Source organism: Ammospiza caudacuta, chromosome 10, assembly GCF_027887145.1.
Source record: "Ammospiza caudacuta isolate bAmmCau1 chromosome 10, bAmmCau1.pri, whole genome shotgun sequence".
NCBI classification, from domain to species: domain Eukaryota; kingdom Metazoa; phylum Chordata; class Aves; order Passeriformes; family Passerellidae; genus Ammospiza; species Ammospiza caudacuta.
The window spans coordinates 14,069,159-14,086,419 of NC_080602.1; the positions used below are offsets into that span (position 1 = coordinate 14,069,159).

General features: G+C 39.7%; 1 protein-coding gene across 1 annotated transcript in view; it reads left to right on the top strand.

Annotated features, from left to right (window-relative positions):
• THSD4 (thrombospondin type 1 domain containing 4) overlaps positions 1-17,261 on the top strand; it is a 230,693-nt gene that overhangs the window by 207,165 nt on the left and 6,267 nt on the right. Inside the window, exons 12-17 of the mRNA XM_058811504.1 lie at positions 817-946; positions 1,678-1,882; positions 2,176-2,349; positions 12,339-12,512; positions 14,671-14,850; positions 16,736-16,880. Of these exons, the coding sequence (XP_058667487.1) occupies positions 817-946; positions 1,678-1,882; positions 2,176-2,349; positions 12,339-12,512; positions 14,671-14,850; positions 16,736-16,880 (1,008 nt within the window). The remainder of the gene's footprint in view (positions 1-816; positions 947-1,677; positions 1,883-2,175; positions 2,350-12,338; positions 12,513-14,670; positions 14,851-16,735; positions 16,881-17,261) is intronic.

Below are 17,261 nucleotides of genomic sequence, written 5' to 3' on the forward strand. Positions count from 1 at the left end.
CAGAGCTGCCAGAAATAAGTGTCTCTTTTCCCATTATATGGATAATGTGTGCATGTTCTGATTAAGTTAAATTCAAAAGAAACTGGATCTTGAGAGCTGGATCCTTAGACTATTGAGACTGTATGAACATTTCTTGTGATCTTGCTGTGAGATGCCCCTGCCTCTCTGATGGCCCTAAGGCATTTCAAGCCAAACTAGGTTATATAGGCTGACAAAGAAAGGAGTGGAAAAATCAGGAAAAAAATCTGTACTCTTTGAGGCTTTGTTTCATTTTGCGTCATTCAGTACAGGACACTTTCTGCTTTTTTCTTTCCTCTATGTTTTCCATTTTCTTCTACTTTATTTCTTCATGCAGAAATATAGATGATGGTTTTTAATATTTTTTGTAAGATCCACTGAAGTTAAATTACCTTAGGAAATTCCAAGTTGCAAGAAGAAAAAATAAGTTATTTTTGTGCTACCTAAAGAAAAGGGAGACTAAATTAACAGTTTTGATGAAAACCTGAGAGATTTCAAAGCATGTTTGTAAAACTTTGGCTTAGAAAAAGACTTGATTACCTTTTTTTTACAAAGTGAAAATGCTTCCCATGAGAACTGCCACCATCTCTTGTCCTAGATTTCCATTTAAGATGACTGAGCAAGTAGATCTGCTGGAATTTGGACAGTGCAGAAACTGTCCTCTCAGCTCTTACATTTGGAAATTTTGGATAAAACCTATGTCTATATTTCATTGTCAATTTATGCATTTCCTTTCTGCATCCATGTTGTATGCTGCTGCTATTGCAATTCTTTACCTAATTGACTGTTTCATTTCAGGATCACAGTACCCAATTTTCCACTGCGTCAACAGAATCACTCATGAGGAGGTGCCCGAGGGTTACTGTGACAGCAGCACCAAACCCATTCCAGAAGAGGAGGCCTGCAACCTCTTCCCATGCCCTGCTTTGTAAGATGCTATAACTTAAGTGAAATAAGCCAGTGTCATTGGGATCTTGCATGTCAAAGGGGCTATTTTAAGTAGGAAAGTAGTTTGACTTTCTAAATACAAGAGTTCTGAAATAAAATGTGTAAACAAATTTAGATACTTCCTTTAAGTGTGTGTCTTCATGTTTGTAAAGACAAAACTGAAAATAACGTATCTATACAAAGGTGACTGAATAAATACAGTGACATTTTGGAATGAGAAAGATCTATCTAGAGATTATTTTCAGTCTCTAAAGTTAATTCTGTTTGTTCATTGTTTATCATTTACTATTTCAGTTTTACTGATGAATGAATGCCTGGATGCATGACGTGATTCTTGTGCTGCCTTTGCTGCAGAAAAATACAGCACATATTAAATATTTTCAGAAGTGTCATTAGAGCAGTAATATATATTACAGACACATTCTTTTAAAAACCAAGCAGCTGTTACAGGCTTGAGTAACATTTGCAGTATGCCTTGAGACCATGAATTGTGCAATCTGTATCCATGCTCACAGTTACCAGCCTCTGCAGGAAGGCTGTGTAAACAAGTGTGTGATGGTGCCTCCCTAAGGGATCGCTGCACACACAGAGACTGAAGTGGGATTTTATAGGATTCTGGACCAGCATAAGAATCATGTCATTCCAGTTCTGTTAAGATCAGTGTTAGAGAATTCTTTGTGGAACAAAGATATCCTTTTCTTTTCACTGCAGCTGGGACATAGGGGAGTGGTCTGAGTGCAGCAAGACGTGCGGGCTGGGGATGCAGCACCGGCAGATCCTGTGCCGGCAGATCTACGCCAACCGCACGCTGACCGTGCAGCAGTACCGCTGCCAGCACCTGGAGAAGCCCGACACCACCAGCACCTGCCAGCTCAAGATCTGCAGCGAGTGGCAGATCAGGACTGAGTGGACCTCAGTAAGTAGGATCCATTCATTTAGGGGTAGAATACCTCAGAAAGAATACAAATTTTCTTCCAGGGATCACTAATCAAACATCAATTTGGTTTTGTCAAAACAAAGTGGAATATTAAAAACCTTGGAAATAAGCAAATCTTAGTTCAATAAATCCCTGCTTAACTATGACCATTGGTTTCCTAACCAGAAAGATGTCTTAGCAGGAATAAATGAATGAACTTTATGATCCCAGCTCCCTGGTAAACCATTGCAGTCTTTGCACAGAGCCCTGATGTAGCCTCCCTTTTGTCCCAGTGTTCAGTGCCTTGTGGAGTGGGGCAGAGGACTCGAGATGTGAAGTGTGTCAGCAACCTTGGGGACGTTGTTGATGATGAGGAATGTAACATGAAGCTGCGGCCAAATGACATCGAGAACTGCGACATGGGCCCCTGTGCCAAGAGCTGGTTCCTTACAGAATGGAGTGACAGGGTAAGGCTTCTCAGTATCTTTATCCTGACAAACCTTCTAAAACAAGAGTATCAGAATGTTAAAAATACACATCTGTATAGCCATAAAAGGAGTAATCTTATTTTCCATGTTTATTCTTGGTCTTTTAAACAGGCAAAGGCAAACAAAAAAATAATATCCCAAGGGCTTCTTGAGTTTGTGTTAAGATGCAAGAATGCCTAGAAAGGGCAAGCCTGTGGGTACATGGCCAAATGTCCAGACTTAGAATTGGCTCTGAGTCTGAACTTTCCAAAATATTGAGTGTACTGAAATTTATTATTCTTCTTGCTTAGTGCTGACTCTCAAGATTCAGACTCTTAAAAGTTTCCCCACTGTTTTGTTAAGGGATATAGATTTGAGGCCTGATGTCTGGGTTTAAGTTCAACCCATAAACCAATTATCTCATAGGTGTGAAAAGAGTAGAACAACTTCATAAACTCAGGCAGGCTTGATTCAGGCTCTTGTATTTTGTGAACGTGGATATTGGGGTTAATTTTCTTCCAACGAGTCAGATTCTCTGCATGAAAGCAGTAACACCAGTGGTAATTTAACTTGTTTCATGATTGGGCTCAGAGTTGTTGTTCAGTGGTGATATTTAGATGCTTTCATTAAGAGTCTTACAAACATGGGCTGAGAAGAGCCTGATATTTTGGTCCCTCTTGTGGATACTTGCATATCAGTTTCATCTGTAGGCAAGTCCAGTCTTCAGTCTGTCTTTGCTTTGACAGACAAATAACATAATTTATCATTGAAGCTGTAAGATTACATTCATGACTTCATGATTTCATTATTTAGATCACTTTGTGATAGTACCTCTGAAAGGCAGGAGTGTTAGGCTCACAGGCTGGGCATTAGTTTGGACACTCAGATTTTCCACATGGTTTAGATGCCAAGATGGAGCAGGAACTTCACAAGTAGGGCAGGTACCTGCTATGTCACAGAACTTTAAAAGGCTAATCAGATTCTTGTTACAAGGTCTGCAAAATTTTCAGCCCTCAGACAACTCAAATAGATTTTATAAAGGAAACAAAGCTATAGACTATTTAATCTGTGTCATTATGACTTTTTTTTTGCAGTGTATGCTCCTGCATAGTATGGACAGAATGATACCAGGAGAAGCAGAGGTATTAGTGCAAAGGGCAGAGATTTTGCTATAGGGAAATGGCTGTGCTTTTTTTTTCCTGCCTTTTTTCCCCCTCACAGATCTGTTCTTTCTACAGTGCTGTTAAATCCATTATACCCTCAAAGACATCATTTTGCCCAGCTGCTGTTGTCCAGTAAAGTTCCACCACATAAAGCACAGACATTGCATTGAAAACTCTAGCACCATCCTCTTGATTATTTTACACTGATACTTAGTTCTCTGCAGAATTAAAAGCGGCTTTTGAGCTGAATGTTATAACTGTAGAATGTTATTATGCTTATTTATACATGTTAAATGAGACGTAGAAGTGAAACAGGTAATGTGGAAAATGTTGGAGGTTTTTTTTTTTTACCACAGATTTTTTAGGGCTGGAGAGTAAAGAATGGATTTTGTTACCTTCTCAGTTTATATAAGTGTACAGATTAATTTCTTCCAAATGCTTGCTACTGTAGTTGGCATTATTCACCATCACTTCTGCCAGGAGTGGGTTTGGAGTTTGATTCACAAAGAGGATGTAAGAAACAGCTTATTTCAGGAAAAAAAGTAGATTTGAGGTGAAACATGCAGGATCTCCTAAGATTCACACATACCTCATAACTGGGATGTTGAGACATTCAGGGGCAAGCAGCTTTGCAAGGTCAGGTCATTGGCCATTAGCTGTCCTCTTGTGCCTTGAAAGGGCTGCAGCTTAGGAGCAGAAATCTCTCTTTCTTTGTACAGGAGTGTGTTTCTGTTGAAAAACAAGAGAATTCTGTCATGGAATAGAAATGGTCATTCCCAGGTAAATGGGCTTTGCATGTGTCATTTCCCAAAACAATTCCTTAAAAAGTACTCTAAGCCAAGCCATACTTCAGCAATAAACATAGATCAGCGATGGGCAGCCACAAATTGTTCAGATAAGCAGCCAAAAGTTCAAATGCTTTAAAAAAGCTTGTTCAAACCTCTTGAGTCTGCAAAACTGTGGTGGAAATCTCACAAGAACAGACCTTCTTTGTGAGCTTTATTACATGCCTACTTTAAGTCCCAGCTGGAAATACCACAGAACAGTCTTTCCCATTGTATTTTGACATTTCAGCCATGCCTAGAAATAAGAGGTAAAAGAACTTATCATAACTTTTGGAACTTTGAAATGGTTGAGTTCAAACTTAGTTACTGCTGGAAGAGAAGGCCTTTTCTGAACCCACTTTGCAAACACTTCATGTGTACAGTTGCACATACAGCAAGTAGAGATTTCCAGAAGCCTGTCAGAGATTGGTTAGGAATATACTTCTTCTTTCAGCAAGGGATAGATCAGACTTCCCTGTCTGGATTGATGGGATGCATGGGCTATTACAATATAGCCTTGGTTAACTAGCAAAACATCAAGAAGAAAAATGCAGCAACATAAAAAATTGCCATTGTCTTTGCTGCAGCAGATGTTCAATTTCAGCATTTCGTTTTTGTGCAGAATTTGACATGGGTATTCTTTTACACTGTTTTAAGAAAAGAAAGTGATCCAATTTAGGAATGGTGAAGAGATTTTGTTATCTTATTTTACTGAGACCATGCAAAATTTTAATTGATGCAGAAATCATGCTAGTTACCTGTATTATCATTAATAGTTTCTGTGGTTCTGAACTAGTAACTATCATTACTTTTCCCTAAATGTGACTTCAGCAATATTACATATATGCACTTAAAAAATCTGTAGAGTATATACAAATTTGTGTGTAGGAGTTGTGTTTCCTTCCCAGGGGTGGGCTATATGTTGCTTTACCCTGTAAATAACACTTGGCTGCCTTCTTGCCCTGTTCTCCAGGCTTGTTTTCCCACAATGTATTTATGTATTTTATGGGCCACCTGTTTCGCCCCATGGCATTGACCTCCTTGGTATTGGTTTCTGCACACACTGAATTTTTATATATGTAACTAAAAACCCCTTCATGTTCCTAAGACAATGCAGTTCTTGATTTGTGATATTTTGATAAACAGGTATCAGAGTCCATTGAGTGTATGTTATACAAACAAGGTGTGTGGCCACCATGTGTGCTCTGGAAAGGAAGGGAGGAAAAGCAATTCATTCTTGGGAAACAAGCTCTTCTTTTCTGAAGTGTATACTCTTGTTCCTTGTATGGGAAATAGGTCTAAACACCATCTATTGATACCCCCAGGCTCAGTCTTGAGAGAAGCAGAAATTTTCACGCACTTCAATGGAAAAGATTACAGGTTAAAAGTCTGTAGTAGCAAAGTGAAACTGGTTGGTCTTACTTTGTCTGTGCCTGTCTTTGCATTTATTGCTCTTTCTTGGGCATAAATAAGACAATTAACTTAAGTTTCATGGCTTTGACTTCTGTATGATCTTTAACCTCTTTTGCCTATAGAGAGTCTGGACAAACTTTTCTGATATTTTTATGTGCATTTGTAGAAAGATTGCTTCCTGTCTCATAATTCTCTAAAGATGTCATCCTGCATTAAAGCAGCAGAGTTCCACCAAACAGCGTCCATTAATCAGTAGAGGAAATCTGGTGAACCTTACTGAACTTAGCAACAAAATGGGATTGATGGGAGCAGATGAGATTCTTGCAAACATTTCACATGACTGATTCTTTGACAGCTCTAATTGCTGGAAAGTTTATTTCTCCTATGGGTCAGGAGTGGGAGACTGCATTCTCCTGATTTACAGCAATGGGAGACTCACCAATGTTTCCTTCCAGCTAGCTGGAGCATTTCCCTCCTGCATTTTTGTTTATTCCTCATTGCCATCTCCTCTGTTCATTTGTTTCTCATTTTATGTTTAGAGCCTACTTAGAAAAGAAGCCAAAATACAAACAATTCTTAGATGTTAATGAGATTCTGCGACCAAAATAAAATCTTGGGAAGAAAGGAAAAACGCTGCACATCAGGGAACATAATCAAAACAAACCAAACACATGCTCTGGATTTCACTCTTCATTAAAAGGAGTAACAGCAATGCTTCTGTAATAATCTCCTGCAAAAGAACTGTAGTAAAAGGAGAACTTCGTAAAAATCAATGCATCATTCCTCTCAATTCTAAACATTGCCTAAAAGGTTCAAGTGTGTTTGTTGACCAGTCAAATCTGGAACCACCAATGAATATTGTAGCTTACGCTCTTCTTTCACTGTTTTTTATTTAAATCTGCATACTTCACTTAAAAATCTCATGAATCATGGGGAAAGAAAGGAAAATCACCATTAAGCTTGTGCAAGAGTTAGTTATTTTTTATTATCAGCCTTATATTTGTTTTAGTATAAAATAAAACCAAGATAAAATTTTTCATTGATTTCATTTGGGATTTATATGGAAATAGAAGGTTTGCATTCTTTACATATGAATATGTAAAGAATGCAAACCTTCTATTTCCATATAAACTCACTTCATATTTGCAATGAAACGTAAAGCCAGGAGAGTTTGATAGAAGGGTGGCCAAGGTCTACAGAGATTTGTGTTTCCTTGTAACCTGGCCTTGCCATGCCCCAGTTCAGCCCCTGAAGCCTGCCTGGCTGTACCTGTGTCACAAGAAGGGTGGCAGGCAGGGCCCAGGCAGGGTCCAGGCTGTCAGACAAGATCAGTGACGAGGCAGGGGCAGGGTCAAGCTCAGGGTCAGAGCAGGGACAGAGCCCAGGGTCAGACCCAGCCCAGCCACCCTGGGGCAGGTCTGTGGCAATGGGGCAGGGCCCAGGGGCAGACCCAGCCACCCTGGGGATGATCTGTGGGCATGGGGCAGAGCCAGGCCAGCCCAGCCACCCTGGGGCAGAGCCAGGCTTGGGCTGGACGGAGCCCCAGGGGAGGGATCGTGGAAGGGCAGGCTATGGCCAGGCAAAGGCTCCTCTCTGAGGAAACCCGGGCAAGGACTGATGGAGCAGAGGTTAAAGGGGCCTTGAGCAGGGTGTGCCTGGGACAGGTGAGGCTGGGCAAGGGCCCCTCAGAGTGCTGCTGCACTTGGGTCCTGGCAGTGCCGGCAGCTCTGCAGGGAGGGACACTGTGAGCCAGAGCACAGAGGTGCCTTCCCTGCTGCTGATCACTGAGGGGACATTGGTGCTGCTGATCACTGAGGGGACATTGGTGCTGCTGATCACTGAGGGGACATTGGCGCTGCTGATCACTGAGGGGACATTGGCGCTGCTGATCACCTGAGGGGACATTGGCACTGGTGATCACTGAGGGGACATTGGTGCTGCTGATCACCTGAGGGGACATTGGCGCTGCTGATCACTGAGGGGACATTGGCGCTGCTGATCACCTGAGGGGACATTGGTGCTGCTGATCACCTGAGGGGACATTGGCGCTGGTGATCACTGAGGGGACATTGGTGCTGCTGATCACCTGAGGGGACATTGGTGCTGCTGATCACCTGAGGGGACATTGGCGCTGGTGATCACTGAGGGGACATTGGTGCTGGGCTTGGAGGGTGCCATGGAGCTACTGCACTGACTCAGCACCTGCTGCATGCATAGGTCCATTCTAAAGGGAAACTATATAAATCTAGGTATCAGAAAATGTTTTGACAGTGCATAAAGATGTTTCTCCCTTCACTCCCTTTTACTTTTTTGTTTTGTTTTGTTTTTTGGTAAGAAATCAAGGCAGCTCTCAGTAGATTTATGTCCTTTGAAAATCTGCCCCCATCTGTTGTGGCAGAAATGATCTTCTGAAATACGATTCTGCGTGTATTATTGGAAAAACAAAGGTTACATAATCTGTCTGAAATCCTTTCTGAAATGGATTTTCTCAGAGTAGGTCAAACAATGTTAAGGAGTTTTATAAATGTATTTGAAACATAGATTTTTTTTTTCTGCAGTAACATCAGGCAGATGACTGTAAAAGTCTGTACTATCTTGTGGGAGATAATTAAGGTGATGAAGGTTAAAAGTGTGGTAGGCAGAAATCCTGCACAAATGGGGGTGTTTTACTCAAACTCAATTGGTTGTTATTTAAAACTTTAATTAAGGCTAGCAGTGATGTTGAGGCCTCTGTGAAAGCTCTCTGGAGGCCCAGGAGAATTCCTGCTGCCACTCTCCTGTGCTCTGTTGCCCCATTTGAGTGCAGTGGGTAGGGCTGGCATGTTAGTGAAGGGGAACTGGCACAGCTCAAAGGGATTTTCCTGCTCTACCCTTGTGTTGTAGCTGTGACAAAAATTCAGGCTTCCACTCAGTTTTCCAAGTTTGCAGGAACTTGCCTTATTTTCCTGGACTGCTACTCAGCTGCTTTCCGACAAGTATCAGAGCCCTGAATGAGGGGTTTTATTTTTAGTTTTTAATGGGTATGGAAAGCTTCTGAAATTGAACTCATGAGGGACGGACCTCAGGAAGAGGAAAAATGGCAGACTCCTTAAAACACAGACGGAGGTTTCTGAGGAATTTGTGCCAATTAAAACAAGACTGTGAAACAAAATATCTTTAATAATAGGACAGAATAAAGTTGCAGCTTGTGAAAGTTCCTCATGTTTCACAATGTTAGGTTATGGCAGTTACTGTGTATTAATGCAACAAATCAATGGCACCAAATTGAAAGTAATGGGTGTGTCAGTTGTGAAAAACAAGGGGAAAAGATTCATTATCCAACTCCCTACACTCTGCCTTGGACCTTAGAAATCTATGGTTTTCACAGGGAAGATTTTTTGCTGAAAAGGAGATAAAAACATTTTTTAAAAATGCATAATGTGAAACATTCAGGTTTAAGTTTGCTTTGTAAATCCTTAGAGAGTAGTTAATCTGTAGTAAAATCTTGCAGCAGAGAGTGGAACAACCCTATACCTTCCCATTTGGTATTTCCTCTGTTATTTGATATGCAAGCCTAGTTCATAACATAATCATTTAAAACATAAGACTAGGGAGATTTTCTGGATGACTTTACAGACTAAATTTGTTCCCAGCTCTTGTTTGAAAAGCAGAAAAGCAAACTAGATTGTCAAATGAAAATTAGTTATCAATAAGAAAAGTATTTGCAGAGTATATGCATAAGTTCTCTCTGCTTAATGTAATTGGGCACACTTGGAATGGGAACAGCCACAGAATTGATTTCTGTAGGTTTGAGTGGGAGCCAGGGTGTGGGGCTCAGCTCACCTGTGAGTGGCCTGTCTGAAATGGATGTCGTTTAGCTGTAGTTTAGTTGTAGTTTATATGAACAGGAAAAAGTTCACTGCTAGCACAATTTACATTATTCTTGTAGTTTCAAGAATTTACCAGTTTACCTTGAAAAGGCCTCCTTAGCCATTAAATTGGTTTGCTGAGGAGGTGAATCTGTTTTACATACCTGCTTGAAGGTGGAAAATTTTGTTGTGAACCACCAACAGAAAAGGTTTGTTATGTTAGTTCTAGGCATCATTTAAGAAATGCTTAATTACTTGATCTTGCAGATTGAGGAAGAAATCTGAGTTTCTAGTTTTTCCAAAATTGTACTTTGTTAGAAAAATTGTTTCTAAAGAGATGAATCACTTCTTTAGTTCCCTAGGTATTCCATTTCAGCAAAGCTTTGCTACTCTATTTGAACATCTTGTGAAAGAACTCAATTTGCTGATAGGAAAAGTGGTTTTCTATTCTGTATCAGTGAAATAAGTGTAACATGACTACATGTTTCACACAAGTAACCAGTGTTCCTCCCTGCAAGTGAGCAAAGAGCAGTTTGCTACCAATGGCATTTTCAGTCCCTGGGCTCTCTCAGGAAGATGAGTGACTGTGTTGGTTGGTCCTGTTGTTAATAGTGGTGTTGGCATGGCATCTGCTGTTCTGCAGCTGAACTATTGGAAGTGAACCCTGACACTGTTACCAATGGCAGCTAAATCAAGTTAATGGTCAGCTTTTTGTCTCATTACCAGTTTTTTGACTCATTCTTAGTCAATAAAATCTTTAAAATGTTCTAATGCAGAGTTATATTCATTCACAAGGAATGTGGTGCTCATTGTGGAAGTAATACACAGTTTCTCCTAATTACATTGTATGTTAAAAATAAAATCTGAAATAGAAATCAAATGCATCTTTTTCTATCATACATTGCATATTTATTTGTGGGTTTCTTTGCATGTAAAATATAATTGCTTTGTTTAAATTCTGTTGTGTACATATCTTTCAGTAAGCTGCACATAGGTTTTTCTTCTTTGTTAATGGTCTATACACAGAATGCTAAATGCATTTTAACAGAAAACAAAAGGGAAGATCAAGAAATAATTAAGCAACAAAGGAACAGTCAAACATGAGACTTTATTTCATTGGCATGTTTCTGTTTTTTAAATGTCAATAGTTTGATGCTGCTTAGGACAGTGAAATACCAGATACTTTCCTGCTTCAGTAGATGAAAGAGCAAACTCTAAGGGCATAAATGGAATTTATCCTGTGATTTGTGAATGACATGCATACTGTCTCTGAATAAGTGACATAAGAATCTACATATCACTATTTAGTAAGAGCTTTCAGAATTTAGCAGTGTAACTTTTTCAGGATGGTGAACATTAGTTACTGGAAAGTCATATCATTAAAAAGCAACATTGAATGGACATAAGCTTCTATGGCCACCTCTCCTAAAATTTAAAACTTTCAGGTGAAACAGGCTGGGCAATAACTCATGGTTATTGCCATGTAAGTTACAGTTACTTACTGAGGACTTACCTGAATCTTTTGAAATGACCTGTCAAAATAATTTCCATTCTTCTACTTCACTGTGCTGTCAGACACTGTCCGTTTGTTATATGGAAGAGTTCCAGGATGTACTCCCAGTGCCACAGCCCTCAGAGTTTTCCTGGCCTTGTCCTTTCAGCCAGTGTAAGATCCACCTGGCTGACAGCTTGAATGAGAAACCTGGAGAGCAAAACAAAGGCTGAAATAGGACTGCTGTCCTATTTTTATTTAAATTACCCATTCTCAGAGCTACTAATTAGTGTGAAAAAAGATGAATAAAATGAAAACTGGAAGAATTTATGGACAGGGAGAAGACAGGAAAAGTGAGAAAGCTAACAAAAAGCTGTAAACCAAGAGATTTCTTTCTTCGTTAATCCTTTCATTTTTGACTGTAAGGACAAGGTACTACTTGTAGTGTTTTCAGAAGTATGAAACTGTAAGGCAATTTGCTACAGCTGAATTACAAGTAAAAATAATTTACTTTGAATGAATGAACTTCCATGACTGTCATTGTCATTTCCTGTTCTGTAAGAGCCTAAATGTGGGATATGGGACTCCAGGCAGCTCTTCAAATGCAGTTTATTCCATCCAAGAGGTTACAGCAGTCCAGGGTCAGGATGACAGAGCCTGTGCCTACACCTGTCAGCTCCAGCTGCAGGCAGGCCTGGAGACCCTTTGGTTTTAGTTACAATGCATTCTATACTTTGCTGAGCATCTTAATACAGTAGAACCAATCTACACCTTAACTTTTATCTATAGGCTCTCATAACTACTATAATTACCATATTCATGTTACTGTTCTCCAATCACTAAAAGTTAGTACATTACAGTTTAAGGTAGAAGTTGTTTTTCAGTTTTCATGCAGTTGAAAATTCTGAGATCTTTTTTTATTTGCAACATTTGCTGACTTGTTTGCCTTTGCTATCTTTCTGCTTGGTTAAAACATCTTTTTGTTTGAGGTGTGTTTATCCTTTGCTCTAAGTCATAAAACCCCCTTCTAACTAACACACCCTTTGCCTCCTTGGTTATCCAGGAAAACTGGCTCAGCAATTCTTTTCTTCTGCATCAAAACTTGCTTCCATCTCAATTCCTTCTTCAGGTTCCACATTTAAAAATCTTTCTGCTAAGCATACATATCTGTGAGACTTTCATGTCAAACTTCCCTCCTTCCCAACATGCAGTCTGAGGGCTCACAGTGTCCCGGTTGTGTTTCTCGCAGTGCTCGGCAGAGTGCGGGGACGGGATCCGCACACGCTCCGTGCTCTGCATGACCAACCACGTCAGCAGCCTGCCCCTGGAGGGCTGCGGCAACAACAGACCCGCGGAAACAACGCCCTGCAACAACGGGCCCTGCGCTGGCAGGGTCGAGTGGTTTGCTGGGGGCTGGACACAGGTGAGCCAGGCACCAAGTCTAACACGTCTGTTGCTTTTCTGCTGGTATTTCACTTTGAACTTGTATTTTGATGCAATCAAGATGTGTGCCATAAGGTATTTCTTCATCTCTCTAGAGTGTTTTTTTGTATTTTAGAGTATCTAAATACTCTAGATACCAAATATAGCTATTTGGTATCTAGAGTATTTCTCTCTAGAGTATTATTTGGTATTTTTCCCTGTATTTTATTGAGTTGATGTTCAATATTTTTCAGCATCTGCTGAGTTTTTTTACTTTGATGAAAAGAAAAAAAATTGCTTTTCTTCTCCTCTCTATCTTCATTTTTTGTTTTTCACCTACTGACCCAGTGTATTTATGAAAAGAATGGTGACAGAATTCTGCTCAGCATGTTCAGGTAAACACTAAAGCAGTGGATGTGAAATTCTTAAAGTAGAGCCTTTGTGATCGTGCATAAATGCAAGAAGATACATACCTGTACATATATATGCATATGACATTTCCAAAAGATAAGGAAGGCACAAAGCAATGGCTAAATCAGAAAGTTAGCTTTGGTATTGTTGTACTGAAAGCCATTACAATGGGCAAAAGAACAAATTTTGGTTGGTGGCCTCTATACTGATACTCTGTCCTCCAAGTAAATTCTTCCTTCATCCACATCTAGTAGCCCTTGCTCCAAATGAACATGTCTTCTGTCAAGTACAAAGGCATTTCAGAAGCTGGTAACTCATGCCCAGGCATTTTTGTCCCTTTGTGTGGGCTCTGGCATTGCCTGGAGAGCCTTTGGGACTGCTTGGTGGAGCTGTGCTGTTAGCTCACTGCATTGCACGTCCCACAGTCCTTCCAGGAGATAAGGAGCTGGAAGTTAAACTGGAACAGCTGAGGGGGAGATTACAGGGCTACTGCTATGCTAATGCTTTCAAGTACAAGTAGTAATTATTGTGTATAAGAATATGTATAACAATAATAACAAATTCAGATTTAAAAAATCTTTATCTGCAGTTCTATTAACAGATGAAATCCAGGCCTTGTTACTCAGACCGCTCCAGACAGTGAACAGGCACTCTGCACCCACTTTAGCTGTGCTGGAAAGGTGTTCAGTTCAGAGCATCCTGACTGTTCGTTTAATTCACCTTTTTTCTTTGCGATTGAATTGTTTGATACACACAATCAAAGTCTTTACTGATGTGAAAGCTGTGTCTGACAACATCAGTTCTACTGGCCAAGGCCTGGCTGGTTTATCTGGTTTTTAATAGCAAGATGAGAGCAGTCATCAGGGCAGAGCAGTGGGGAACAGTGAGGGCTGGCCTTCCCCCGCCAGAGCTAAGGTGGGTGTTCAGGTGGTGCCTTTAGGAGGAACCATTGAAAGAGATTATTTGTGTTAAACAATGTGCAGTTACTGTACTTCCTGTAGAATTTACTCAGGTGCATTTATCTTAAGATTCTTCATTCAGCTCAAGAGTTTTGTGGGAATCTGGTAAAGGGATTGTAAATTCTACCAAAAATATAAAGAAAATCCCCAGTGTTAGGAATGTTTCATTGGTTTAGGCTGGAAAAAGCCTTCTGAAAACCCTAGTCCTTTATGCACATTGAAACCAATATGTTGCTGCAATCATCTTCTAAAAACCTTTTTACAAGTGCCAGAAACAGTATTGTGTGTGTACTTAACCTTTAAATGGGCAGTAGGAATCCAAGTGAGTCAAATTCACTTTTCAGAACTGGAACCAACACTACATCACATAGATACTTGCAAGCATGAAAATAACACCCTGGCAGATCAAGGCATTTTCTAAAACCAGCACAGAATGTGAGGCTTTGTAAAGCTGCAAAACTGTGCTTTAACCTTATAACCCTCCAAAGTTCAGTGCAGCACATAGGATCCTGCTTCAGCAAGAAACAGTAACTCTGCTTATGGAGAAAGTGAGTTATGTGTCTCTGTTGATTGAGAAAATAAATACCAGTTTCTTTTATAGCTACAGGTAAAACTACACTTTGAGATTTTTCCAGAACTACACTTAGAGTCAAATGTCTTCTTCATTAAGATAATTAGAAATGTTTTGAGTCCATGGTAGCATGTGATGTGGAGAAATGTTACTCTGTAAATAAGCTGAAGGACATGAGAATACCAGATTTTCCCACTTTTTTTTGTTCCCTGATACAGTGCTCTACTGAATGTGGTAGTGGAACTCAGCAGAGAGAAGTAATTTGTGTTAGGAAAACTGAAGGTAATTTTGAAGTTTTGAACCCCTATGAATGTTCATATTTGGAAAAACCTCCCAGCCAGCAGTCCTGCTACCTCAAACCATGTGGATCTAAGTGGTTTCATACAGAATGGAGCACAGTAAGTCTGTCATGTTTTCCTGTATCTGTACTTTGTTTGACACATCTTTTTCTGTTTGTATTGAAAGAGAACACTATTTGCATACAACCACCCATTATGAAATTGATTTAACTTTGCATAGGAATGATAATAAAAAGAAAGTATACTCTTTGCCTGGTGGAACATAGAAAATTCAGGAAGTATCTTGACCAGAAAGAGACACTGCACAGTTGTCTTTGTATCATTGATGTCTTCTTCATAGAATCTTCCTGTTTTATAACGTTGGTTTGGCCCTTACAGTGAGACAGTGTGGTGCACCCAGAAGTTCCTTTTAGATCTCTAGTTTCATTAAAATTAAGGAGTATTTAATAAAGAATGAGGGATGTATTGATTTCTTAGAGTCAGTTTGACCATAATATTTTACTGTAAACTCTTCACTATAAAACTTAGAACTTCAGTGGGAGAAAATGTGTTGTACAGCTTCGTGTATCTTCAGTTTCCTCTGGAAGTGGACCAGCTACATTCACCACTGTGCCACAAAACACTTCTATTTCATCTGTAATTTCCTATATCTGACATAGTTTATTGGTTCTCTACCAAAAGAAATCAACATTTTTGTCCTAAATGAAAATCAGGAAGTCCATTGTCATCTTGGAACAAGATGACTCTGTATTGAATGCAGTCACTTGGACCCTTTGTTGAGCCATAGGTCACATTGCCACTGGCAGCTCTGCAATGTGGATGCAGCTCAGAATGGTTTGTGTGAAGTGTGATGTGAGTCTTCGTTCACTTCTAAGTGCTTAAGATCTCTGTAGACCTGAAGTCCTTATGGCTGGATGTGGAATAATGACAGTATTCCATACAGGCATGTTACAGGAGTAACTAGAAAAATCCATGTTCTATTACTGTTGCACATGGCTGCCCTTTCAAATGTGGGTAAAGGTTGTACTGGAGGATGAAAAAACACTTTAAAAATATAATATTGAGACTACTTTGGTTAGTTTTTTACAATATATGATTTTATAATCATGATAAGTTGTTTATGCAGTGCTAGGAAAAGAAATAATGATGCCAAAAAAGTCAGAAAGAAAACATTCTTACTAGTTTTGGGCTATTAAGGTTTTAATCGTAAATGACCCAGGTTTAATTAAGTTTTTGAGCATTAGGTCAAACTGGACAGTGAGCCAAATCTCAAAGACCTCACTCAGGCAAATCCTTGGCCAATGGGGATTTGCTTCAGTATGGGCAGAAATGTGTAATAATTGGCTTTAAAAGTACCATAACAAGCAAGTACAAAAGTCTCTGGCTTCATAACAGACCCTAAAGGAGCACAGAAATATTTCCTTTAGAAATTCAAAGAAACTTACAATGGTTAGTAAAATCATTGTGCTGCAAGAAGTGAAAAATAATTGAGTGCTAGGGAAAAAAAAAAAAGGTAATTAAAAATATTCTTGCTTGTATTTAAATGGCAAAAGGGAGAGTGGAGGGCAGGGCAGTCAAGTAATAAAGTTCAGTGCAGTTAAAATCTTAAAGCAGAAAATGTGAGCACTATGGAAAGAGTAGATTTGGGAGATACATCTAAATGAGCAGAGAACAACCAGACTAATTAAAGAAGCAGATGCTAAGTAATAAATTCAGAAAGGGAGCTGTTCTGGCTTGATTTCAGTTGCACAGCATCCACTATGTTTATTTGTCTGGTTGTTGCTCCTGTGGTCAAAAATGTTGGGGAATCTTGAAGAATGTTTTCCCTGTATAATAAGGGCTTCCTAGGTAGAAAATAAAAACCAGTAGGGTGAACTTGATAAAAGGCTGTAGTGATAGCTGGCTCTGGCATCAGGGTTCCCTTGTTTACTTTCTGTAATGACACATCTCCTATGGCCTTCATGAGCTCAGTTAATTGTTTCAGTGTTCCAAGTCCTGCGAAGGCGGCTTTCGGCTGCGCGAGGTGCGCTGCCTGTCGGACGACATGGCCGCCAGTTCCCAGTGTGACCCACAGCTCAAACCCGAGGAGAAGGAACCCTGTAACACACAGGACTGTGTCCCTGAAATAGGTAAGGCAGAGGAAACTTCTGTAGTTATAACTGTGGAACTCCATCTAGTGGAGAAGTTATCTTACAGTCTTCAATGGTATATTTTCTTGAGTTCAGGGTTTTATTTTTACACAAAATACAGCTCTTTTCTGTGATTTAAAAGTAGGTTTCCAATGAAAATGTTTTCCTTGTAATGTGTAAGAAACTGGCTTGTTCTTGATGTTGCTGAGAATGTGAGAGATCTGCTTCTGTGAAAATGGTAAATTCAGGGTGTTTTTCTGCCGCCTCCTTGCATTCTCCAAGATTTCTCTTGGAAGAGTATTTAAAGCAAAAAAAAAAGGATCATTATATACTGTATTTGGAAACAAGTTCTATAAGAACAAACAAAATTAAACTAAGGTA